Source organism: Cherax quadricarinatus, chromosome 3 (genome assembly GCF_038502225.1).
Source record: "Cherax quadricarinatus isolate ZL_2023a chromosome 3, ASM3850222v1, whole genome shotgun sequence".
Taxonomy (NCBI): Eukaryota; Metazoa; Arthropoda; class Malacostraca; order Decapoda; family Parastacidae; genus Cherax; species Cherax quadricarinatus.
The window spans coordinates 44,613,854-44,633,083 of record NC_091294.1 but is presented as its reverse complement, the minus strand read 5'-3'; the positions used below and the strand labels follow the sequence as shown (position 1 = coordinate 44,633,083).

Below are 19,230 nucleotides of genomic sequence, written 5' to 3'. Positions count from 1 at the left end.
TCACAGGTGGTGGTGTGGTCCATCACACGTGGTGGTGTGGTCCATCACAAGCGGTGGTGTGGTCGATCACACGTGGTGGTGTGGTCCATCACACGTGGTGGTGTGGTCCATCACAGGTGGTGGTGTGGTCCATCACAAGCGGTGGTGTGGTCCATCACACGTGGTGGTGTGGTCCATCACACGTGGTGGTGTGGTCCATCACACGTGGTGGTGTGGTCCATCACACGTGGTGGTGTGATCCATCACACGTGGTGGTGTGGTCCATCACACGTGGTGGTGTGGTCCATCACACGTGGTGGTGTGGTCCATCACACGTGGTGATGTGGTCCATCACACGTGGTGGTGTGGTCCATCACACGTGGTGGTGTGGTCCATCACACGTGGTGGTGTGGTCCATCACACGTGGTGGTGTGGTCCATCACACGTGGTGGTGTGGTCCATCACACGTGGTGGTGTGGTCCATCACACGTGGTGGTGTGGTCCATCACACGTGGTGGTGTGGTCCATCACACGTGGTGGTGTGGTCCATCACACGTGGTGGTGTGGTCCATCACACGTGGTGGTGTGGTCCATCACACGTGGTGGTGTGGTCCATCACACGTGGTGGTGTGGTCCATCACACGTGGTGGTGTGGTCCATCACACGTGGTGGTGTGGTCCATCACACGTGGTGGTGTGGTCCATCACACGTGGTGGTGTGGTCCATCACACGTGGTGGTGTGGTCCATCACACGTGGTGGTGTGGTCCATCACACGTGGTGATGTGGTCCATCACACGTGGTGGTGTGGTCCATCACACGTGGTGGTGGTGGTCCATCACACGTGGTGGTGTGGTCCATCACACGTGGTGGTGTGGTCCATCACACGTGGTGGTGTGGTCCATCAAACGTGGTGGTGTGGTCCATCACAGGTAGTGGTGTGGTCCATCACAGGTAGTGGTGTGGTCCATCACAGGTGGTGGTGTGGTCCATCACAGGTGGTGGTTTGGTCCATCACAGGTGGTGGAGTGGTCCATCACAGGTGGTGGTGTGGTCCATCACACGTGGTGGTGTGGTCCATCACAGATGGTGGTGTGGTCCATCACAGGTGGTGGTGTGGTCCATCACAGGTGGTGGTGTGGTCCATCACAGGTGGTGGAGTGGTCCATCACAGGTGGTGGTGTGGTCCATCACACGTGGTGGTGTGGTCCATCACAGATGGTGGTGTGGTCCATCACAGGTGGTGGTGTGGTCCATCACAGGTGGTGGTGTGGTCCATCACAGGTGGTGGTGTGGTCCATCACAGGTGGTGGTGTGGTCCATCAGAGGTGGGGGTGTGGTGGTGGTCCATCACAGGTGGTGGTGTGGTCCATCACAGGTGGTGGTGTGGTCCATCACACAGTGGTGGTGTGGTCCATCACACGTGGTGGTGTGGTCCATCACACGTGGTTTGATCCATCACACGTGGTGGTGTGGTCCATCACAGGTGGTGGTGTGGTCCATCACACGTGGTGGTGTGGTCCATCACACGTGGTGTGGTCCATCACACGTGGTTTGATCCATCACACGTGGTGGTGTGGTCCATCACACGTGGTGTTGTCCATCACACGTGGTGGTGGTGTGGTCCATCACAGGTGGTGGTTTGGTCCTTCAGAGCTGGTGGTGTGGTCGATCACAGGTGGTGGTGTGGTCCATCACACGTGGTGGTTTGGTCCATCACACGTGGTGGTGTGCTCCATCACACGTGGTGTGGTCCATCACACGTGGTTTGATCCATCACACGTGGTGGTGTGGTCCATCACACGTGGTGGTGTGGTCCATCACAGGTGGTGGTGTGGTCCATCACACGTGGTGTGGTCCATCACATGTGGTGTGGTCCATCACAGGTGGTGGTGTGGTCCATCACACGTAGTGTGGTCCATCACATGTGGTGTGGTCCATCACACGTGGTGGTGTGGTCCATCACAGGTGGTGGTGTGGTCCATCACACGGTGGTGTGGTCCATCACACGTGGTGGTGTGGTCCATCACACGTGGTGGTGTGGTCCATCACACGTGGGTGGTGTGGTCCATCACACGTGGTGGTGTGGGTGGTGTGGTCCATCACACGTGGTGGTGTGGTCCATCACACGTGGTGGTGTGGTCCATCACACGTGGTGGTGTGGTCCATCACACGTGGTGGTGTGGTCCATCACACGTGGTGGTGTGGTCCATCACACGTGGTGGTGTGGTCCATCACACGTGGTGGTGTGGTCCATCACAGGTGGTGGTGTGGTCCATCACACACGTGGTGGTGTGGTCCATCACAGTCCATCACACGTGGTGGTGTGATCCATCACACGTGGTGGTGTGGTCCATCACACGTGGTGGTGTGGTCCATCACACGTGGTGGTGTGGTCCATCACACGTGGTGGTGTGGTCCATCACACGTGGTGGTGTGGTCCATCACACGTGGTGGTGTGGTCCATCACACGTGGTGGTGTGGTCCATCACACGTGGTGGTGTGGTCCATCACACGTGGTGGTGTGGTCCATCACACGTGGTGGTGTGGTCCATCACACGTGGTGGTGTGGTCCATCACACGTGGTGGTGTGGTCCATCACACGTGGTGGTGTGGTCCATCACACGTGGTGGTGTGGTCCATCACACGTGGTGGTGTGGTCCATCACACGTGGTGGTGTGGTCCATCACACGTGGTGGTGTGGTCCATCACACGTGGTGGTGTGGTCCATCACACGTGGTGGTGTGGTCCACCTGCTACTAGCACGTCAGGAAGGTTACAGGCGCCTGGTACACCACCAGTCAGCAATATTTTAACACTTACAGTACACATCAAAATGAATCATTAACCTATAAGCATTAAGAGATACGAGTCTCCTGGTATATATTCCTTTACATACATGTCTGTGCATCTGTGTATATACACTTGTATAAAATTCAGACTTGCACTGTAACTAAGCCTTTTATACTAACAAAGCCTTTTATCTCTGATAAAGGAAAATGTCTTGACCCGAGACATCTCAATACTGGGTAAAAATATGAGTAATATTATTTCTGGGTAAATTCGGTGCTTTTAAGAAAAAATTATCGTTTGTTTACCTGCAGACGTCGAACCTTTGTGTCACTAAAAGATCATATTATATAGATCACTTAACCTCATTCCTCATTTCCTGTTTCTTTTTTATCAAGTCTACTCCTCGGTTTTATCTTCCAAGTGAGAGGAATAATCTCTCTCCATCTCTGAGAGGACTGTCAAGCTTATCAGAATACTCAAGCTTTCCCATTTTCCACACCAGTGCACCGTTTACTATGATAAACATCTTACTGACAAATTCCTGCAAGACAAAAGTCACAGACACATTTAACAACACTTTATTAACCTTCATGTGAGGTAGGCAGCGTCAGCCAGCGGAAGGGAGCGGTGAAGGCTCGATACTTAGTCAGGAAAGGACCAGGAGTAACATGATCCTCATATTAATACAAGATACTCAAAGAGGTCAATGGTAAGACCGTCCAGCTCACAACCGAAACATTCTGGGTTCCAGTCTCGGCGTGGAGAAATGCTTACTCTCGTTTCTGCCACCCCCACCCTCCATCACCCACCTTTCCGGTGTGTTAGCAGACCAATAGTTTCAGTCCTTGAGTTTCAGGTGATCTGCTGCACACCTGGTCACTCTCAGGTCGTGGTGTGCATCTCTCACGTGCATATGACAGCTTCAGGTCTGCAGTGGATGACAGCTTCAGGTCTGCAGTGGATGACAGCTTCAGATCTGCCGTGGATGACAGCTTCAGGTCTGCAGTGGATGACAGCTTCAGGTCTGCAGTGGATGACAGCTTCAGGTCTGCCGTGGATGACAGCTTCAGGTCTGCCGTGGATGACAGCTTCAGGTCTGCCGTGGACGTCAGCTTCAGTGAACCACTCCCAGATGTGTCTTCTCCCAAGGTTCTGAACCACTTCACACCTGCTTCACAATATTATGCTCTTTGTGAAGCACTGAACCCCAGTGTTCCACTGAGAGCAGAAAGAGCTGCAGGTCCATCCTTAGTCCGCTAATTACGCTACCTAACAATAACCACCTCACAATCTCTCTATAAACATAGATCTTTATCTATTTCAATATTTCTTGTTCTCTCTCTCTCTCCTCTGGTCCCAGCCTCAGATGTTTTGCAATCCTGACTGCTTTTTCTCTTCAGCTATGGTGACCGGTATTTTTTTGGTGTGTGTGTGTACTCACCTATTTGTACTCACCTATTTGTGGTTGCAGGGGTCGAGTCCTAGCTCCTGGCCCCGCCTCTTCACCGGTTGCTACTAGGCCCTCTCTCTCCCCGCTCCATGAGCTTTATCAAACCTCGTCTTAAAACTGTGTATGGTTCCTGCCTCCACTACGTCATTTTCTAGGCTATTCCACTGCCTTACAACTCTATGACTGAAGAAATACTTCCTACTATCTCTCTGACTCATTTGTGTCTTCAACTTCCAATTGTGGCCTCTTGTTTCTGTGTCCCCTCCCTGGAACATCCTGTCTTTGTCCACCTTGTCTATTCCACGCAGCATTTTATATGTCGTTATCATGTCTCCCCTGACCCTCCTGTCCTCCAGTGTCGTCAGGCCGATTTCCCTTAATCTTTCTTCATAGGACATTCCCCTTAGCTCTGGAACTAACCTTGTCGCAAACCTTTGTACTTTCTCTAGTTTCTTGACGTGCTTTATCAAGTGCGGGTTCCAAACAGGTGCTGCATACTCCAGTATGGGCCTGACATACACGGTGTACAGTGCCTTGAATGATTCCTTACTAAGGTATCGGAATGCTGTTCTCAGGTTTGCCAGGCGCCCATATGCTGCAGCAGTTATCTGATTGATGTGTGCTTCCGGAGACATGCTCGGTGTTATACTCACCCCAAGATCTTTCTCCTTGAGTGAGGTTTGCAGTCTTTGGCCACCTAGCCTATACTCTGTCTGTGGTCTTCTGTGCCCTTCCCCTATCTTCATGACTTTGCATTTGGCAGGATTAAATTCGAGAAGCCATTTGCTGGACCAGGTGTCCAGTCTGTCCAGGTCTCTTTGAAGTCCTGCCTGGTCCTCATCAGATTTAATTCTCCTCATTAACTTCACATCATCTGCAAACAGGGACACTTCTGAGTCTAACCCTTCCGTCATGTCGTTCACATATACCAAAAATAGCACTGGTCCTAGGACCGACCCCTGTGGGACCCCGCTCGTCACAGGTGCCCACTGTGATACATCATTACGTGTGTGTGTGTGTGTGTGTGTGTGTGTGTGTGTGTGTGTGTGTGTGTGTGTGTGTGTGTGTGTGTGTGTGTGTGTGTGTGTGAACACTGGTGCAAGAGAGGTATCCGCTGACACTAGCAGAGACTGGCGAGTTTATATTGATGGATAGCGAATCAGTCTTACAACTATTCCTTGTGCTGTATACATATTTTATGCACCCACTTTTGCAGTTCCCGTCACTGTTACCTCGCCCCATCTATATATTAAGCCCATCTTCACTCCTCCTCCTCCTCCTGTAGCTCCCAAACTACGAACTCCACAGATTTCTATCCACTTGGCCAATGTCTGACAGGTGGAGCCCACGGGTCCTCCAGGGAGCACACGGGGGTCCCCCCAAGAGTACACACCTGACACGCCTACTATGATAATGTCAGTCATCTCAGCAGACAATCTGCTGCCACTCCCCACAGATTTGGACCTCGAGTCTCTTATTACCTGCCCGAAATACCCACCTGTTAGTTTTTGTTATATAAAGAATGGTAGCTAAGATTTATAATACTTTGTCGTGTATATATATATATATATATATATATATATATATATATATATATATATATATATATATATATATATATATATATATGCAATCAGATCACAGTAAACAGGTGATTTCAGAAAATGCAAAACAACCACTCTGAAAGAATAGAGAAATTCCAAGCGCTTTCGTGACTACTCACATTATCAAGGAACTATGAAAGTAAAGCATCCAAGGAAGCTATATAAGGGGTCTGGCCAGCACCTAACTATCAGATCCCACAACGGTTAAACACCTGACGCGCGCCGACCCAACTTGGATAGGTCCTTTGCACAACTCACCCACAAACTATTCTACCCAAGAAAATTTAAAAATTATTATTTGTCCAGTGTATTATTAAATTCTTCCCAAATTCTATTAATTATAAATGGATCTAATTTATATAAACCAAAGGAAATATTCATATTATTGTCAAAACTGCTTTTTATGAAACAAGATTCAATTATATTCCTGTCGACCATGGACTTGCTTGATACTACTTTCTCAACTTTTTGACCATCCAATTGATTTTCAAAAAGTTGAGAAAGTAGTATCAAGCAAGTCCATGGTCGACAAGAATATAATTGAATCTTGTTTCATAAAAAGCAGTTTTGACAATAATATGAATATTTCTTTTGGTTTATATAAATTAGATCCATTTATAATTAATAGAATTTGGGAAGAATTTAATAATACACTGGACAAATAATAATTTTTAAATTTTCTTGGGTAGAATAGTTTGTGGGTGAGTTGTGCAAAGGACCTATCCAAGTTGGGTCGGCGCGCGTCAGGTGTTTAACCATTGTGGGATCTGATAGTGAGGTGCTGGTCAGACCCCTTATATAGCTTCCTTGGATGCTTTACTTTCATAGTTCCTTGATAATGTGAGTAGTCACGAAAGCGCTTGGAATTTCTCTATTCTTTCAGAGTGGTTGTTTTGCATGTATATATATATATGTATATATATGTATATATATATATATATATATATATATATATATATATATATATATATATATATATATATATATATATATACCACTTCCCCTATCACCCCATCTTTTCATTTTTTTACTAATAGGTATATTTTATTACATAATATGGTACAAAAGGTTTAAGAGATACATTGTGATATAAAGATGGCATATACGGTACATGAGATGTGAGAGATACATGTCTAGTACATATTATTACATGTTTGTCACTGATTATAATGCGAAAATCTCATCCAGCTCCTCAGAGCTGGGGCGTGTGCCCAAAGAACGGCAGGCATTACCCCTCTGAACAGCAGCGCTGAGTCGCTTCAACAGAAAACTAGCTGCCCTGGGATCCCTAGATACTCTGATGAGTCTTTTGCCTAGCTCCTTAAGGAACTTAGATGCACTCTTTCCCCATGAGCCAAGGGTCTCTGAGCCTATAGGAACAAACATATAATGATGGGCAAGTTCTCCATATTTTCTAGATTTTTGGGACTCCCTGAAGCTCGCAGCTGCCCCTCCTTCCTCCCTGGTGTATTGGAAGTAGGTATCACCCAAAGTAGATGCACATGTGTAGTCCCATACCACCTGCTTCCCATCTATCCAGGCTTGAAGGATGATACCATCTAGACGCTTTTGGCTGCCATCAGATCTGCATAATTGGGGTGGCTCCCTTACTGCTGGGCATCCCGCTGTTGTGAGGCTCCTCTTGATAATATTATTAACCTCCTCATGTCTTGTAATCTTTCCCTCGGATTTACGGCACACAAGACCATGGTACCTGAATCGGTCCGCTAGAGAAATGCAATGTTTGTACTCCAAGCTGTACCTTACAAGAGACTACGGCAAAAACTTGAGATACAAGCAAGAACAGGGAATGTATCCAGTGGATCACGGAGTAACTTAAGGTGAGGCAGACCGAATATCCGGGAACAGGTATCAGACTGGGGAAGAGTAACTAGTGGGATTTTACAAGAATACGTATTAGGACCAGTACTGTTTCTGGTTTTTGTGAATCATATACGAGATGAAAGTGATTCAGATGTGTCCCTGTTGGCTGATGTTGTAAAACTAAAGTGAGACTGGTCAGATAAGTGGCTGTTTGAATTCAGCCCCAGTAAATGCAAGGTTGTGAAGACTGGGGAAGGAGCAAAAAGCCAAGAAGACCAGAAACGGAGTATAGACTCGGGAAACTGAGGCTGCAGAATTCACTCAAACAAAATATAAACCTATATGGTCGGAGGTTAACGTCGACTGAATGACCTCTACAGCAAAAGTTTGTCTGGCGAATCTAAGCGAAGCTTTCAGGAATTTCAACAGTCATTTATGGCTCTTTACACAACGTATGTAAGGCCCTGGAGTATGCAGCACCAGTATGGAACATACAAAATACTCAGAGGTATTTATACAGTAGATAGAGATAGGAATTTTGTGAAGCGCAAAACTAGTACTCGGGGCACAACTGAAAGTTAGAAACAAAGATGCCTCACAGGGATGTTAGGAAGCATTTCTTCAGTCTCAGGTTAGTCGGGAAGTGAAGTGAACTTCACGATGAAGTGGAGGCAGGCTCCATAAATAGTTTTAAGAGCAGGCACGACATGGTCCAGGAACTGAGGGAGTGAATCTAGCAAGCTGCAAGTTGAGAAGTTGGGTTAGGACTCGAGCCCTACAGCCACATAAAACCGAGCACATCGGGGTCAGGAGCTGTGACTCAACACCTGCAACCACAAACTAGTGAGTACACAGACAGAATTCAAGAACAGTGTTAATTAAGAACACTGCAGTGGTTCAGTAACCTAGTCTAAGCCTGGTGTAAACTCCTGTAATTCCTTCTTTCTTCTTCCGTGAGCTGTCTGTTTATATCGGCTTATATTTAACAACCAGCTGGCACACAACCTTATTTTAATGCCAGACTCTGTGAGGCTCGCCATATTTAGCTGGTAAAAATTAATAGGCTGTGTAATTTTGAAATTACCTCCCGAGGTAATGCCGCTATATCTTTGGCACAAATAACGCACACTGCGGGTTATGGTATTTGACCGTGAAGACGTTTCGCCCACCTGGGTGACCTTATCAACTGATAAGGTCACCCAGGAGTAAAGGTCAGGGCTGTTATTACCAGTTCTCCCAGGAGTGGAGGGCAGGGCTGTGTTATTACCACAGCTCACCCAGGAGTGGAGGGCAGGGCTGTGTTATTACCACAGCTCACCCAGGAGTGGAGGGCAGGGCTGTGTTATTACCACAGCTCACCCAGGAGTGGAGGGCAGGGCTGTGTTATTACCACAGCTCACCCAGGAGTGGAGGGCAGGGCTGTGTTATTACCACAGCTCACCCAGAAGTGGAGGGCAGGGCTGTGTTATTACCACAGCTCACCCAGGAGTGGAGGGCAGGGCTGTGTTATTACCACAGCTCACCCAGGAGTGGAGGGCAGGGCTGTGTTATTACCACAGCTCACCCAGGAGTGGAGGGCAGGGCTGTGTTATTACCACAGCTCACCCAGGAGTGGAGGGCAGGGCTGTGTTATTACCACAGCTCACCCAGGAGTGGAGGGCAGGGCTGTGTTATTACCACAGCTCACCCAGGAGTGGAGGGCAGGGCTGTGTTATTACCACAGCTCACCCAGGAGTGGAGGGCAGGGCTGTGTTATTACCACAGCTCACCCAGGAGTGGAGGGCAGGGCTGTGTTATTACCACAGCTCACCCAGGAGTGGAGGGCAGGGCTGTGTTATTACCACAGCTCACCCAGGAGTGGAGGGCAGGGCTGTGTTATTACCACAGCTCACCCAGGAGTGGAGGGCAGGGCTGTGTTATTACCACAGCTCACCCAGGAGTGGAGGGCAGGGCTGTGTTATTACCACAGCTCACCCAGGAGTGGAGGGCAGGGCTGTGTTATTACCACAGCTCGCTGCAGCTGAAGTGCTAATCAACGCTCCTCATACATCACTGAGTGTGCAGGGCATTAATTAGACGAAAATGTAATTGTTTCGGTGCGAGTTGTAGTGCCTCATTATGTAAGGCAAGGCGACTGCTGCCTGGTCCATACGGGTTTATCGCTTATTTTTAATAATAATAATCACAATAAATGTTTCAAGAAAGTGTGCATGTGGTTTAGCTTCCTGGAGAAGAAGGCTCTAAGCAGGCTGCACGTAACGTAAATATAAAGTCTATATTGGTGCCTGATCAAATTTCCTCCCTGACCTCTGGCCGTTGCTCAGGGTGATGTAATCTAATTCATTCCAACTGTTTAATGGATCTTACTGGACGTAGCAAAATACAAAATTACGGCTATGACGTGAATGTTGGAAGTTTGGGAGTGGTGGGAGAGACAAGCGGCCTGCCACACCACTGGAAGATAATAATATACCAATAATATCGGTGATGTGCTCACCTTTCAAAGTGGAGATGTGTTCTTGATATTGGTGAGACCTGAGGCGGAACTTGCTGGGGGCATGATCCTCCTCGTCTTCTTGATGGTGGGCAACGCGCGAGGCCCAGGCGGGGGCTCTGCCATCCCAGCTGTGGGCGTCGTCACTGCTGGGGGTGGAGAAGAGGGAGTCCCTGGAGGTGGTGCGGGAGGTGAGCACGTACTTTGTGTATGACGGGTCTCTGTCACGAAGAGAAAATTTGGTGGTGACCCGTCGCTCATCACCCTTGGACACTCCACCTTCCCACTGCACCATGCTCACAGTCTCCACCGACAGGCCAGTCTTGGGGCTCTTGGAGTCACTGCCAGGCTCTTTGGCACTCTGGTCTACGCCCTGAGCTTTGTCTGGGGCGTGTTCAGAGGACTCGCAGCCAGTGCGCCTCTCCTGAGACTGGTCCATGACCTCTACGACTGGCGGATCTGTGGACGAAGCTACAGACACAGCCGTCGTTTCTTCTTCTATTTCCAGGATTCGTTCAATTGAGGGAGTTCGTGAGCGTAATCTTGACTTAGATCCCATGGGCGTTCTACTGCGGGTATCGCGAGACTGCTGCTCGGCGTCTGGTGTCGAACTTGAGAGTCGTGGCGACAACACCTCTTGCTCACTGTATTCTGGTGAGGGCGTCGTGATGCTTTGATCAACAGTACGACGAATCACAACACTGCCAGGGTCGTCCTTTTGAAGTTCAGTAGTAGTGCGTGTTTCTATGTGAGGTTTACCACTTTGTGTCTCCCAGACGGTGGTGGTGTGTGTGGTAGTGACGGCGGTGGAGGTACCACTTCGATGCTCGGCGCTGGTCACTATGGTGCGATCATCAGGGGAAACACTTCTCTCGCGGTTCCTGCTGTGGTCACCGCTGGAGGTGCGGCCTCTGCTGGTGATGCTAGTGGCAAGGTCAGGCGTCGCTCTCTCTGGTGTGGTGCCGCGGCTGGAGTGTTGCCCGGGGGACCGACGCAGCTGCGGCCACTCTTTCACTGGTGATGACAGCTTCTGCAGCACCTCCTGACGGTGGTGCTCCAACCGGCGCTCTATTTCCTCGGCCAGAGATCCGTCCTTAGCGGAGTACGCAGACTCCCAAGGCTCTGGAGTTGAGGTCCTCTGCTCACCAGAGGTCTTGTCGTCACTGCTGCCCCGTCGGAGCTGTGCCCATTCCCGCGTCGGCGTCATGCTGCCAGATCTTATTCTTCGCCTCTCCTCGAGGCGACGCTCGATGTCTTCAGCCAAGGTGGAGGTGGTCTCGTCCTCCACCCACTCCCACTCCTCGTCACTCTTAGCTGAGGGGCGACTCTGAGGCAGGGGCGTCTCCCTGCCCGGGCTGCTACTCTCCCGCCGAAGCCGCTTCTCCTTCCCAGGACTTGAATCAGCATCGTCAGCGAAGGCTTCTTCGCCACGCTCTACTGAAGGGGATCTGCGCTCACTCGAAGGTGACCCCTTCCTCTCTAGTGAAGGCGACCTGTTTCGTCCCCACCAAACCTGCTCGAAGAAGGACACCCTGTTGAGGAGTGAGCGCTTGTGTTTGTCAGGTCGACTACGATCGCCACCCTCCCCGGAGGGTGGCGACTTTCCAGGACTTTTGTCAGCCATCAGAATTCAGGTGTATCACTCGTATGAAGGTGGCTCATACGAATGTAAAGCCTGTGTGTGTGTGTGGCGGGTGGCACGACTGGTAGCGTGCTCTCGTCAACACCGGCGGGGTCACACTGTGCCTGGCCGGCCCACCACAGGACGCCTTCACCACCCCACCATCAGAGGTTCCTGGGTGGCCCCACACCCACCCATAACCGCCGCCGCCGCTTCTTTCAACCCCACAACAATGACTCTCCCAGCTAACCTCATCCTCCTACCGCATATCTACAACTACCCTCACATTCCTGACACTCCACACCAGGAGTACACCTACACATACACTGCTGACATTCATCCATAACAGCAAAATACGGCATATTGTGGTGGCCAAGTTCCACCTGTGGTGCCACCAACCGTGTGGAAAATCGCCTCGCTGGCTGCCAGACGTGCGAGTAACCACAAAACAATCAGGTATTGACTGTCACAGCAACACTGTTATGCTCAGAGCACCATGCTTGACACAACACAAGTTGAGACACAAAAGACGTGCTACAGCTTCTTTCTACATGTAGTAAAGATCACTGATGTAGGTGAGTTGTAGACGGAGCAGCCAGGGAGGACCTTGAGGAAGGTAGGACCCCCCCCCCCCACCCCTTTACTACGCTCCTAACACCAGTCGTCAGCCAGGGTATCTCACTACTCCGTCAGCCTGGGTATCTCACTACTCCGTCAGCCTGGGTATCTCACTACTCCGTCAGCCTGGGTATCTCACTACTCCGTCAGCCTGGGTATCTCACTACTCCGTCAGCCTGGGTATCTCACTACTCCGTCATCCTGGGTATCTCACTACTCCGTCAGCCTGGGTATCTCACTACTCCGTCAGCCTGGGTATCTCTCTACTCCGTCAGCCTGGGTATCTCACTACTCCGTCAGCCTGGGTATCTCACTACTCCGTCAGCCTGGGTATCTCACTACTCCGTCAGCCTGGGTATCTCACTACTCCGTCAGCCAGGGTATCTCACTACTCCGACAGCCAGGGTATCTCACTACTCCGTCAGCCTGGGTAACTCACTACTCCGTCAGCCTGGGTATCTCACTACTCCGTCAGCCTGGGTATCTCACTACTCCGTCAGCCTGGGTATCTCACTACTCCGTCAGCCTGGGTATCTCACTACTCCGTCAGCCTGGGTATCTCACTACTCCGTCAGCCTGGGTATCTCACTACTCCGTCAGCCTGGGTATCTCTCTACTCCGTCAGCCTGGGTATCTCACTACTCCGTCAGCCTGGGTATCTCACTACTCCGTCAGCCTGGGTATCTCACTACTCCGTCAGCCAGGGTATCTCACTACTCCGACAGCCAGGGTATCTCACTACTCCGTCAGCCTGGGTATCTCACTACTCCGTCAGCCTGGGTATCTCACTACTCCGTCAGCCTGGGTATCTCACTACTCCGTCAGCCTGGGTATCTCACTACTCCGACAGCCAGGGTATCTCACTACTCCGACAGCCAGGGTATCTCACTACTCCGTCAGCCTGGGTATCTCACTACTCCGTCAGCCTGGGTATCTCACTACTCCGGTAGTCTGGGTATCTCACTACTCCGTCAGTCTGGGTATCTCACTACTCCGTCAGCCAGGGTATCTCACTACTCCGTCAGCCTGGGTATCTCACTACTCCGTCAGCCTGGGTATCTCACTACTCCGACAGCCAGGGTATCTCACTACTCCGTCAGCCTGGGTATCTCACTACTCCGTCAGCCTGGGTATCTCACTACTCCGTCAGCCTGGGTATCTCACTACTCCGTCAGCCTGGGTATCTCACTACTCCGTCAGCCAGGGTATCTCACTACTCCAGCAGCCAGGGTATCTCACTACTCCGTCAGCCTGGGTATCTCACTACTCCGTCAGCCTGGGTATCTCACTACTCCGGTAGTCTGGGTATCTCACTACTCCGTCAGTCTGGGTATCTCACTACTCCGTCAGCCTGGGTATCTCACTACTCCGTCAGCCTAGGTATCTCACTACTCCGTCAGCCAGGGTATCTCACTACTTCGTCAGCCTGGGTATCTCACTACTCCGTCAGCCTGGGTATCTCACTACTCCGTCAGCCTGGGTATCTCACTACTCCGTCAGTCTGGGTATCTCACTACTCCGTCAGCCTGGGTATCTCACTACTACGTCAGCCTGGGTATCTCACTACGTCAGCCTGGGTATCTCACTACTCCGTCAGCCTGGGTCTCACTAGTCGGTCAGCCAGGGTGTCTCACTACTCCAGCAGCCAGGGTATCTCACTACTCCGTCAGCCTGGGTATCTCACTACTCCGTCAGCCTGGGTATCTCACTACTCCGGTAGTCTGGGTATCTCACTACTCCGTCAGTCTGGGTATCTCACTACTCCGTCAGCCTGGGTATCTCACTACTCCGTCAGCTTAGGTATCTCACTACTCCGTCAGCCAGGGTAACTCACTACTTCGTCAGCCTGGGTATCTCACTACTCCGTCAGCCTGGGTATCTCACTACTCCGTCAGCCTGGGTATCTCACTACTCCGTCAGTGTGGGTATCTCACTACTCCGTCAGCCTGGGTATCTCACTACTACGTCAGCCTGGGTATCTCACTACTCCGTCAGCCTGGGTATCTCACTACTCCGTCAGCCTGGGTATCTCACTACTCCGTCAGCCTGGGTATCTCACTACTCCGGGTACCTCCCGCTGGGATACCCTCACGCTGGTAAACATGACGCTAGCCTATTCTTCCTCGGATTAAACCTGGCTCGTGCCTCAGTTAATAGCATCGTCTGCTCACACTCAGGGACCGGGGTTCTCTCCCGGCACGAGAGAAATGTTGAGTATCTTTCTTAGCCCTGCTGCCCCTGGTCACCTAGCAGTAAGTAGGTACCTGGGTGTTAGTCGACTGCTGTAGGTGGCATCCTGGGGGAGAAGCTAACAGTGCCGATGATCAACTGACTATACTGGGTTATCCCGGGGGAAGGTTAGTCCCCGGGGTTAAAAGTCCCATGAAAAATGTTATATCTCAACACCTATTTCCCAGGGAAAATGTGGGGAAGCGTTAAAGCCGCAGGGTCCACAGCGCGCCTGGGGAATGAAAGATAACCAAGTCTGATCTTAGGAAGTGACGGACGGCTTCATTTCCTTGAAACAAGAGCCTTCACCAGCATCCAGACATCCACGTTCAAAGCTGACACCAACACAGTATTCCCATTCAGTCCTTGATAAATATCTGATATATATATATATATATATATATATATATATATATATATATATATATATATATATATATATATATATATATATAAAACATTATCTCTCAGTCCAAAGCAGGATTCGAACCAGTAAATTCTGGATTATAGCACTCAGTACTTCATCCACAACGCCAGACTCTGGATGCTCTGATACAGAGTTTGTAGGTTCGAATCCTGCTGTGGACTAAGAGTTATTGCTTGTAAATAATTTCGCCTGTTTGCGAATTAGTCATATATATAAATTTTCTTAATTTCGTGTGTATATGTGTGTGTTTGAGTGTGTACTCATCTATTTGTGGTTGGAGGGATCGAGTCATAGCTCCTGGCCTCGCCTCTTCACTGATCCTCTCTCTCCCTGCTCCATGAACTTTATCAAACCTCGTCTTAAAACTATGTATGATTCCTGCCTCCACTACGTCACTTGCCATGTGTGTGTACTTACCTATTTGTGGTTGCAGGGGTCGAGTCTTAGCTCCTGGCCCCGAAATGTGTGTGTGTGTGTGTGTGTGTGTTTGTGTGTACTTACCTATTTGTGGTTGCAGGGGTCGAGTCTTAGCTCCTGGCCCCGAAGTGTGTGTGTGTGTGTGTGTGTATACTGAACATCAACATGTATGTGTTGAGGTGATTTCAACAGCTGAGCGAGGCGTGATCAGCTGTGCCAGAGATGAAGACCACAAACTGCTTCTCTCTCTCTCTCTCTCTCTCTCTCTCTCTCTCTCTCTCTCTTTCATTTTTTATATCAATAATAGTATATAAACTCCTTCCCCCCCCAAAAAAAAAATAACATGAAAAGTCAAATTTTCATCTCTTCTACCTCTCTTCTGAAATTCTGTCTCTTCCTCCGTCCGTGATAAATGAACGGAGGTTCGAGGCTGAACCTCGTCTTGCGCGTAGTGACCCACAAGGGTTTACAGTTACATGGAATACAATCAGCAATATAAGATCTCTTATAGTATTTTCTTCTGACAATCTCACCTCCTGATGTCATCTCCTAACATTTTATAAAGATATTCACTGCTGATATTCACGGCCTCTATGATCGCTGGGTGAGTCCCTTCACTGCTACGACGCTCTACGGTGTCCCGTAGCTCGGTTGGTAGCGCACTCATCTCACACATTTAGGTCCGGGGTACTGGGGATCGACCCCCGTGTTTCCTTAAGACACATGTTGTCCATGTTCACCCATCAGTAAAATAAGTTCCTGGGTGTTACTTGTGAATTATATTATTATGTAAGCCATTACCTGCAGGAGGTTTAATGGGAATTACCTGAATTATTACCTGCAAGTAATTTGTGCGAGGTAAGTGGGACTTAGTCACTGTAGGTCAGGTCGCACAACTGTCACTCCCTCGATGCCCACTCCATTACCACTCTCACAAAAAGCTAGACCTGACATTAAATTAATAATTACAATATTAAACATTAATGCCAGTAGTGGTAAATTATAAAATAGTGTAGACTGTATATGATTGGGCTTTCACGGTGCACACAATATGATTATTGTACATGAATTATAATGTTATTAGAAAAGAAATTCGTATTACCACTTACCATTTAATTACTGGATCACAATTTTTATTTATAACACACCCTAACGCTACCCCAATAGCTAGAGCTTACGATGGCCAACGCAAAACTACTATACGTTATGGTAAGCATCACTTAGCTAAGGTGTGCTGCTGGGAAGGATCGGAGTCCCCTATTTTTCCGTCCTTGTAGCCGAATTGTAAGGGTTTTCCCACACTATCCCAATTCTTCAGCGGGAACGTGTCAGCAATTTCTAAATTACGGACTGAGTTCGATATACACCAACTGAACTTCGATGACGCCTGATTACACTGCACAATTTTCCACGACAACCAGTGCTTGTAAATTACAAATGGCGGCTGTTCTACATCCCCTCCCCTCACTCGAAATTTCTCGAAAGGTAAAATCAGCATTACACTTTAAATTTCAATTAATATATTATTCAAATATGCACATGCTGAATTTAGGAAAATTCAAAATTTTCCACATTAGTCAACTGGTGTGGGTCGCATCCTGGGGACAAAACTGACCTAATTTTCCCGAAATGCTTTCCATAAGAAAGGGTTTTCTATGTAGTAGTATGTCATTGATGTTAGCTATGGTCTGTATACCTTGTACATGTACTTGTATCAAATAAAATTATTATTATTATTATTATTATTATTATTATTATTATTATTATTATTATTATTATTATCATTATTTCTGAACCTCCCATAACGCTGTACAAATATTATCTGTGTTCCTTCGTGGCGTCACCCATTCTTCTTGTCTCTCCTCTTTCCTCAGTCTTCTCTCCCTCGGTGGTGAGGGTAATGCGTCACGACCCACCAGAATGACTGTCATAGCATGACCTTCCCTGACTTACGTAATGATGCTGTAGTCCCAGCTATGTTGTGTCAACAATTATTACTAAAGCCTAAGTGAAACGCTAAATCCAGGCAGACAAGCAAACAGGCAGGCAGGCAGGTAGGCAGACAAGCAAAAAAGGCAAGTAGACATAAGAGTAGGCTGACAGAAGGGCAGAAATATGCGCAGACCAACATGCAGGAACCTATGTAGGTAGATTATATTCACGTATTTCAATAAATAAATGAATAGGCATGCAAAATGGAAGTAGGGAGTAGAGAGGCAAGAAGAATAAATGTAGGCACTAGATAAGTATGTACAAGGAAGAGAGGGACTAACCAGATATGTACAAGGGACTAGATATATGTATATGTAGAAAGAATTAGATAGGTATGTAGAAGGGAGGAACTAGAGAGGTATGCAGAGGGAAGGTAGGGAGACCTAGATACAAATCTAGTGGCCAATTTAACCTCACCTGTACATGTGAGAGTGTTGTGGGAGTGACATCCAGTCTCGGAAACCTCTCTCTCTCTCTCTCTCTCTCTCTCTCTCTCTCTCTCTCTCTCTCTCTCTCTCTCTCTCTCTCTCTCTCTCTCTCTGGATAATACATGACAGTCTTAATCGAGGTAGTAGATAGTTCTCAGCACCACAGCCTCGGTGTGTACTCCAAAGTCCTCTGCTGTGTCTCCCATACACTTTGTGTACTCTGGCCTACCTACCCTGCCTCCTTCATACTTCTCCCTTTCTACCTCATCCTCTCAACCTCACCCTCTCAACCTCACCCTTTCTACCTCACCCTCTCTACCTCACCCTATCTACCTCATCCTCTCTTACCCTGCTCTCTCTACCTCACCCTCTCTACCTCACACTCTCTACCTCACCCTTTCTACCTCGCCCTCTCTACCTCACCCTCTCTACCTCACCCACTCTACCTCACCCTCTCTACCTCGCCATCTCTACCTCACCCTCTCTACCTCACCCTCTCTACCTCACCCTTTCTACCTCATCCTCTCAACCTCACCCTCTCAACCTCACCCTCTCAACCTCACCCTCTCTACCTCACCCTCTCTACCTCGCCCTCTCTACCTCACCCTCTCTACATCACCCTCTCTATTTCACCCTCTCTACCCCACCCTATCTACCTCACCCTATCTACCTCATCCTCTCTACCTTGCCCTCTTTACCTCACCCTCTCTACCTCACCCTATCTACCTCATCCTCTCTACCTTGCCCTCTCTACCTCACCCTCTCTACATCACCCTCTCTACCTCACCCTATCTACCTCATCCTCTCTACCTTGCCCTCTCTACCTCACCCTTTCTACCTCACCCTATCTACCTCATCCTCTCTACCTTGCCCTCTCTACCTCACCCTCTCTACCTCACTCTATTTATCTCATCCTCTCTACCTTACCCTCTCTACCTCACCCTCTCTACCTCACCCTCTCTACCTCACCCTCTCTACATCACCCTCTCTATCTCACCATCTCTACCTCACCCTCTCTACCTCACCCTCTCTACCTCACCCTATCTACCTCATCCTTTCTACCTTGCCCTCTCTACCTCACCCTTTCTACCTCACCCTATCTACCTCATCCTCTCTACCTTTCCCTCTCTACCTCACCCTCTCTACCTCACCCTATCTACCTCATCCTCTCTACCTTACCCTCTCTACCTCACCCTCTCTACCTCACCCTCTCTACCTCACCCTCTCTATCTCACCCTCTCTACATCACCCCCTCTATCTCACCCTCTCTACCTCACCCTCTCTACCTCACCCTCTCTATCTCACCCTATCTGCCTCATCCTCTCTACCTCACCCTCTCTACCTCACCCTATCTAC

The 19,230-nt window shown here is 49.0% G+C and overlaps 1 protein-coding gene across 24 annotated transcripts in view; it reads right to left on the bottom strand.

Annotated features, from left to right (window-relative positions):
- The window catches only part of LOC128684052 (uncharacterized), a 1,018,196-nt gene that overhangs the window by 705,284 nt on the left and 293,682 nt on the right, over positions 1–19,230 (bottom strand). For 10 of the 24 annotated variants that reach the window (XM_070091595.1, XM_070091601.1, XM_070091703.1 and 7 more), the window contains exon 1: positions 10,146–11,894. The exons of 13 other annotated variants lie outside the window; for them this stretch is intronic. In XM_070091595.1, coding sequence (XP_069947696.1) covers positions 10,146–11,766 — 1,621 coding nt within the window. In that variant the 5' untranslated portion in view covers positions 11,767–11,894. Of the gene's footprint in view, positions 1–10,145; positions 11,896–19,230 lie in introns of those variants that run through there. One more of the 24 variants, XM_070091625.1, reaches the window with a different exon arrangement.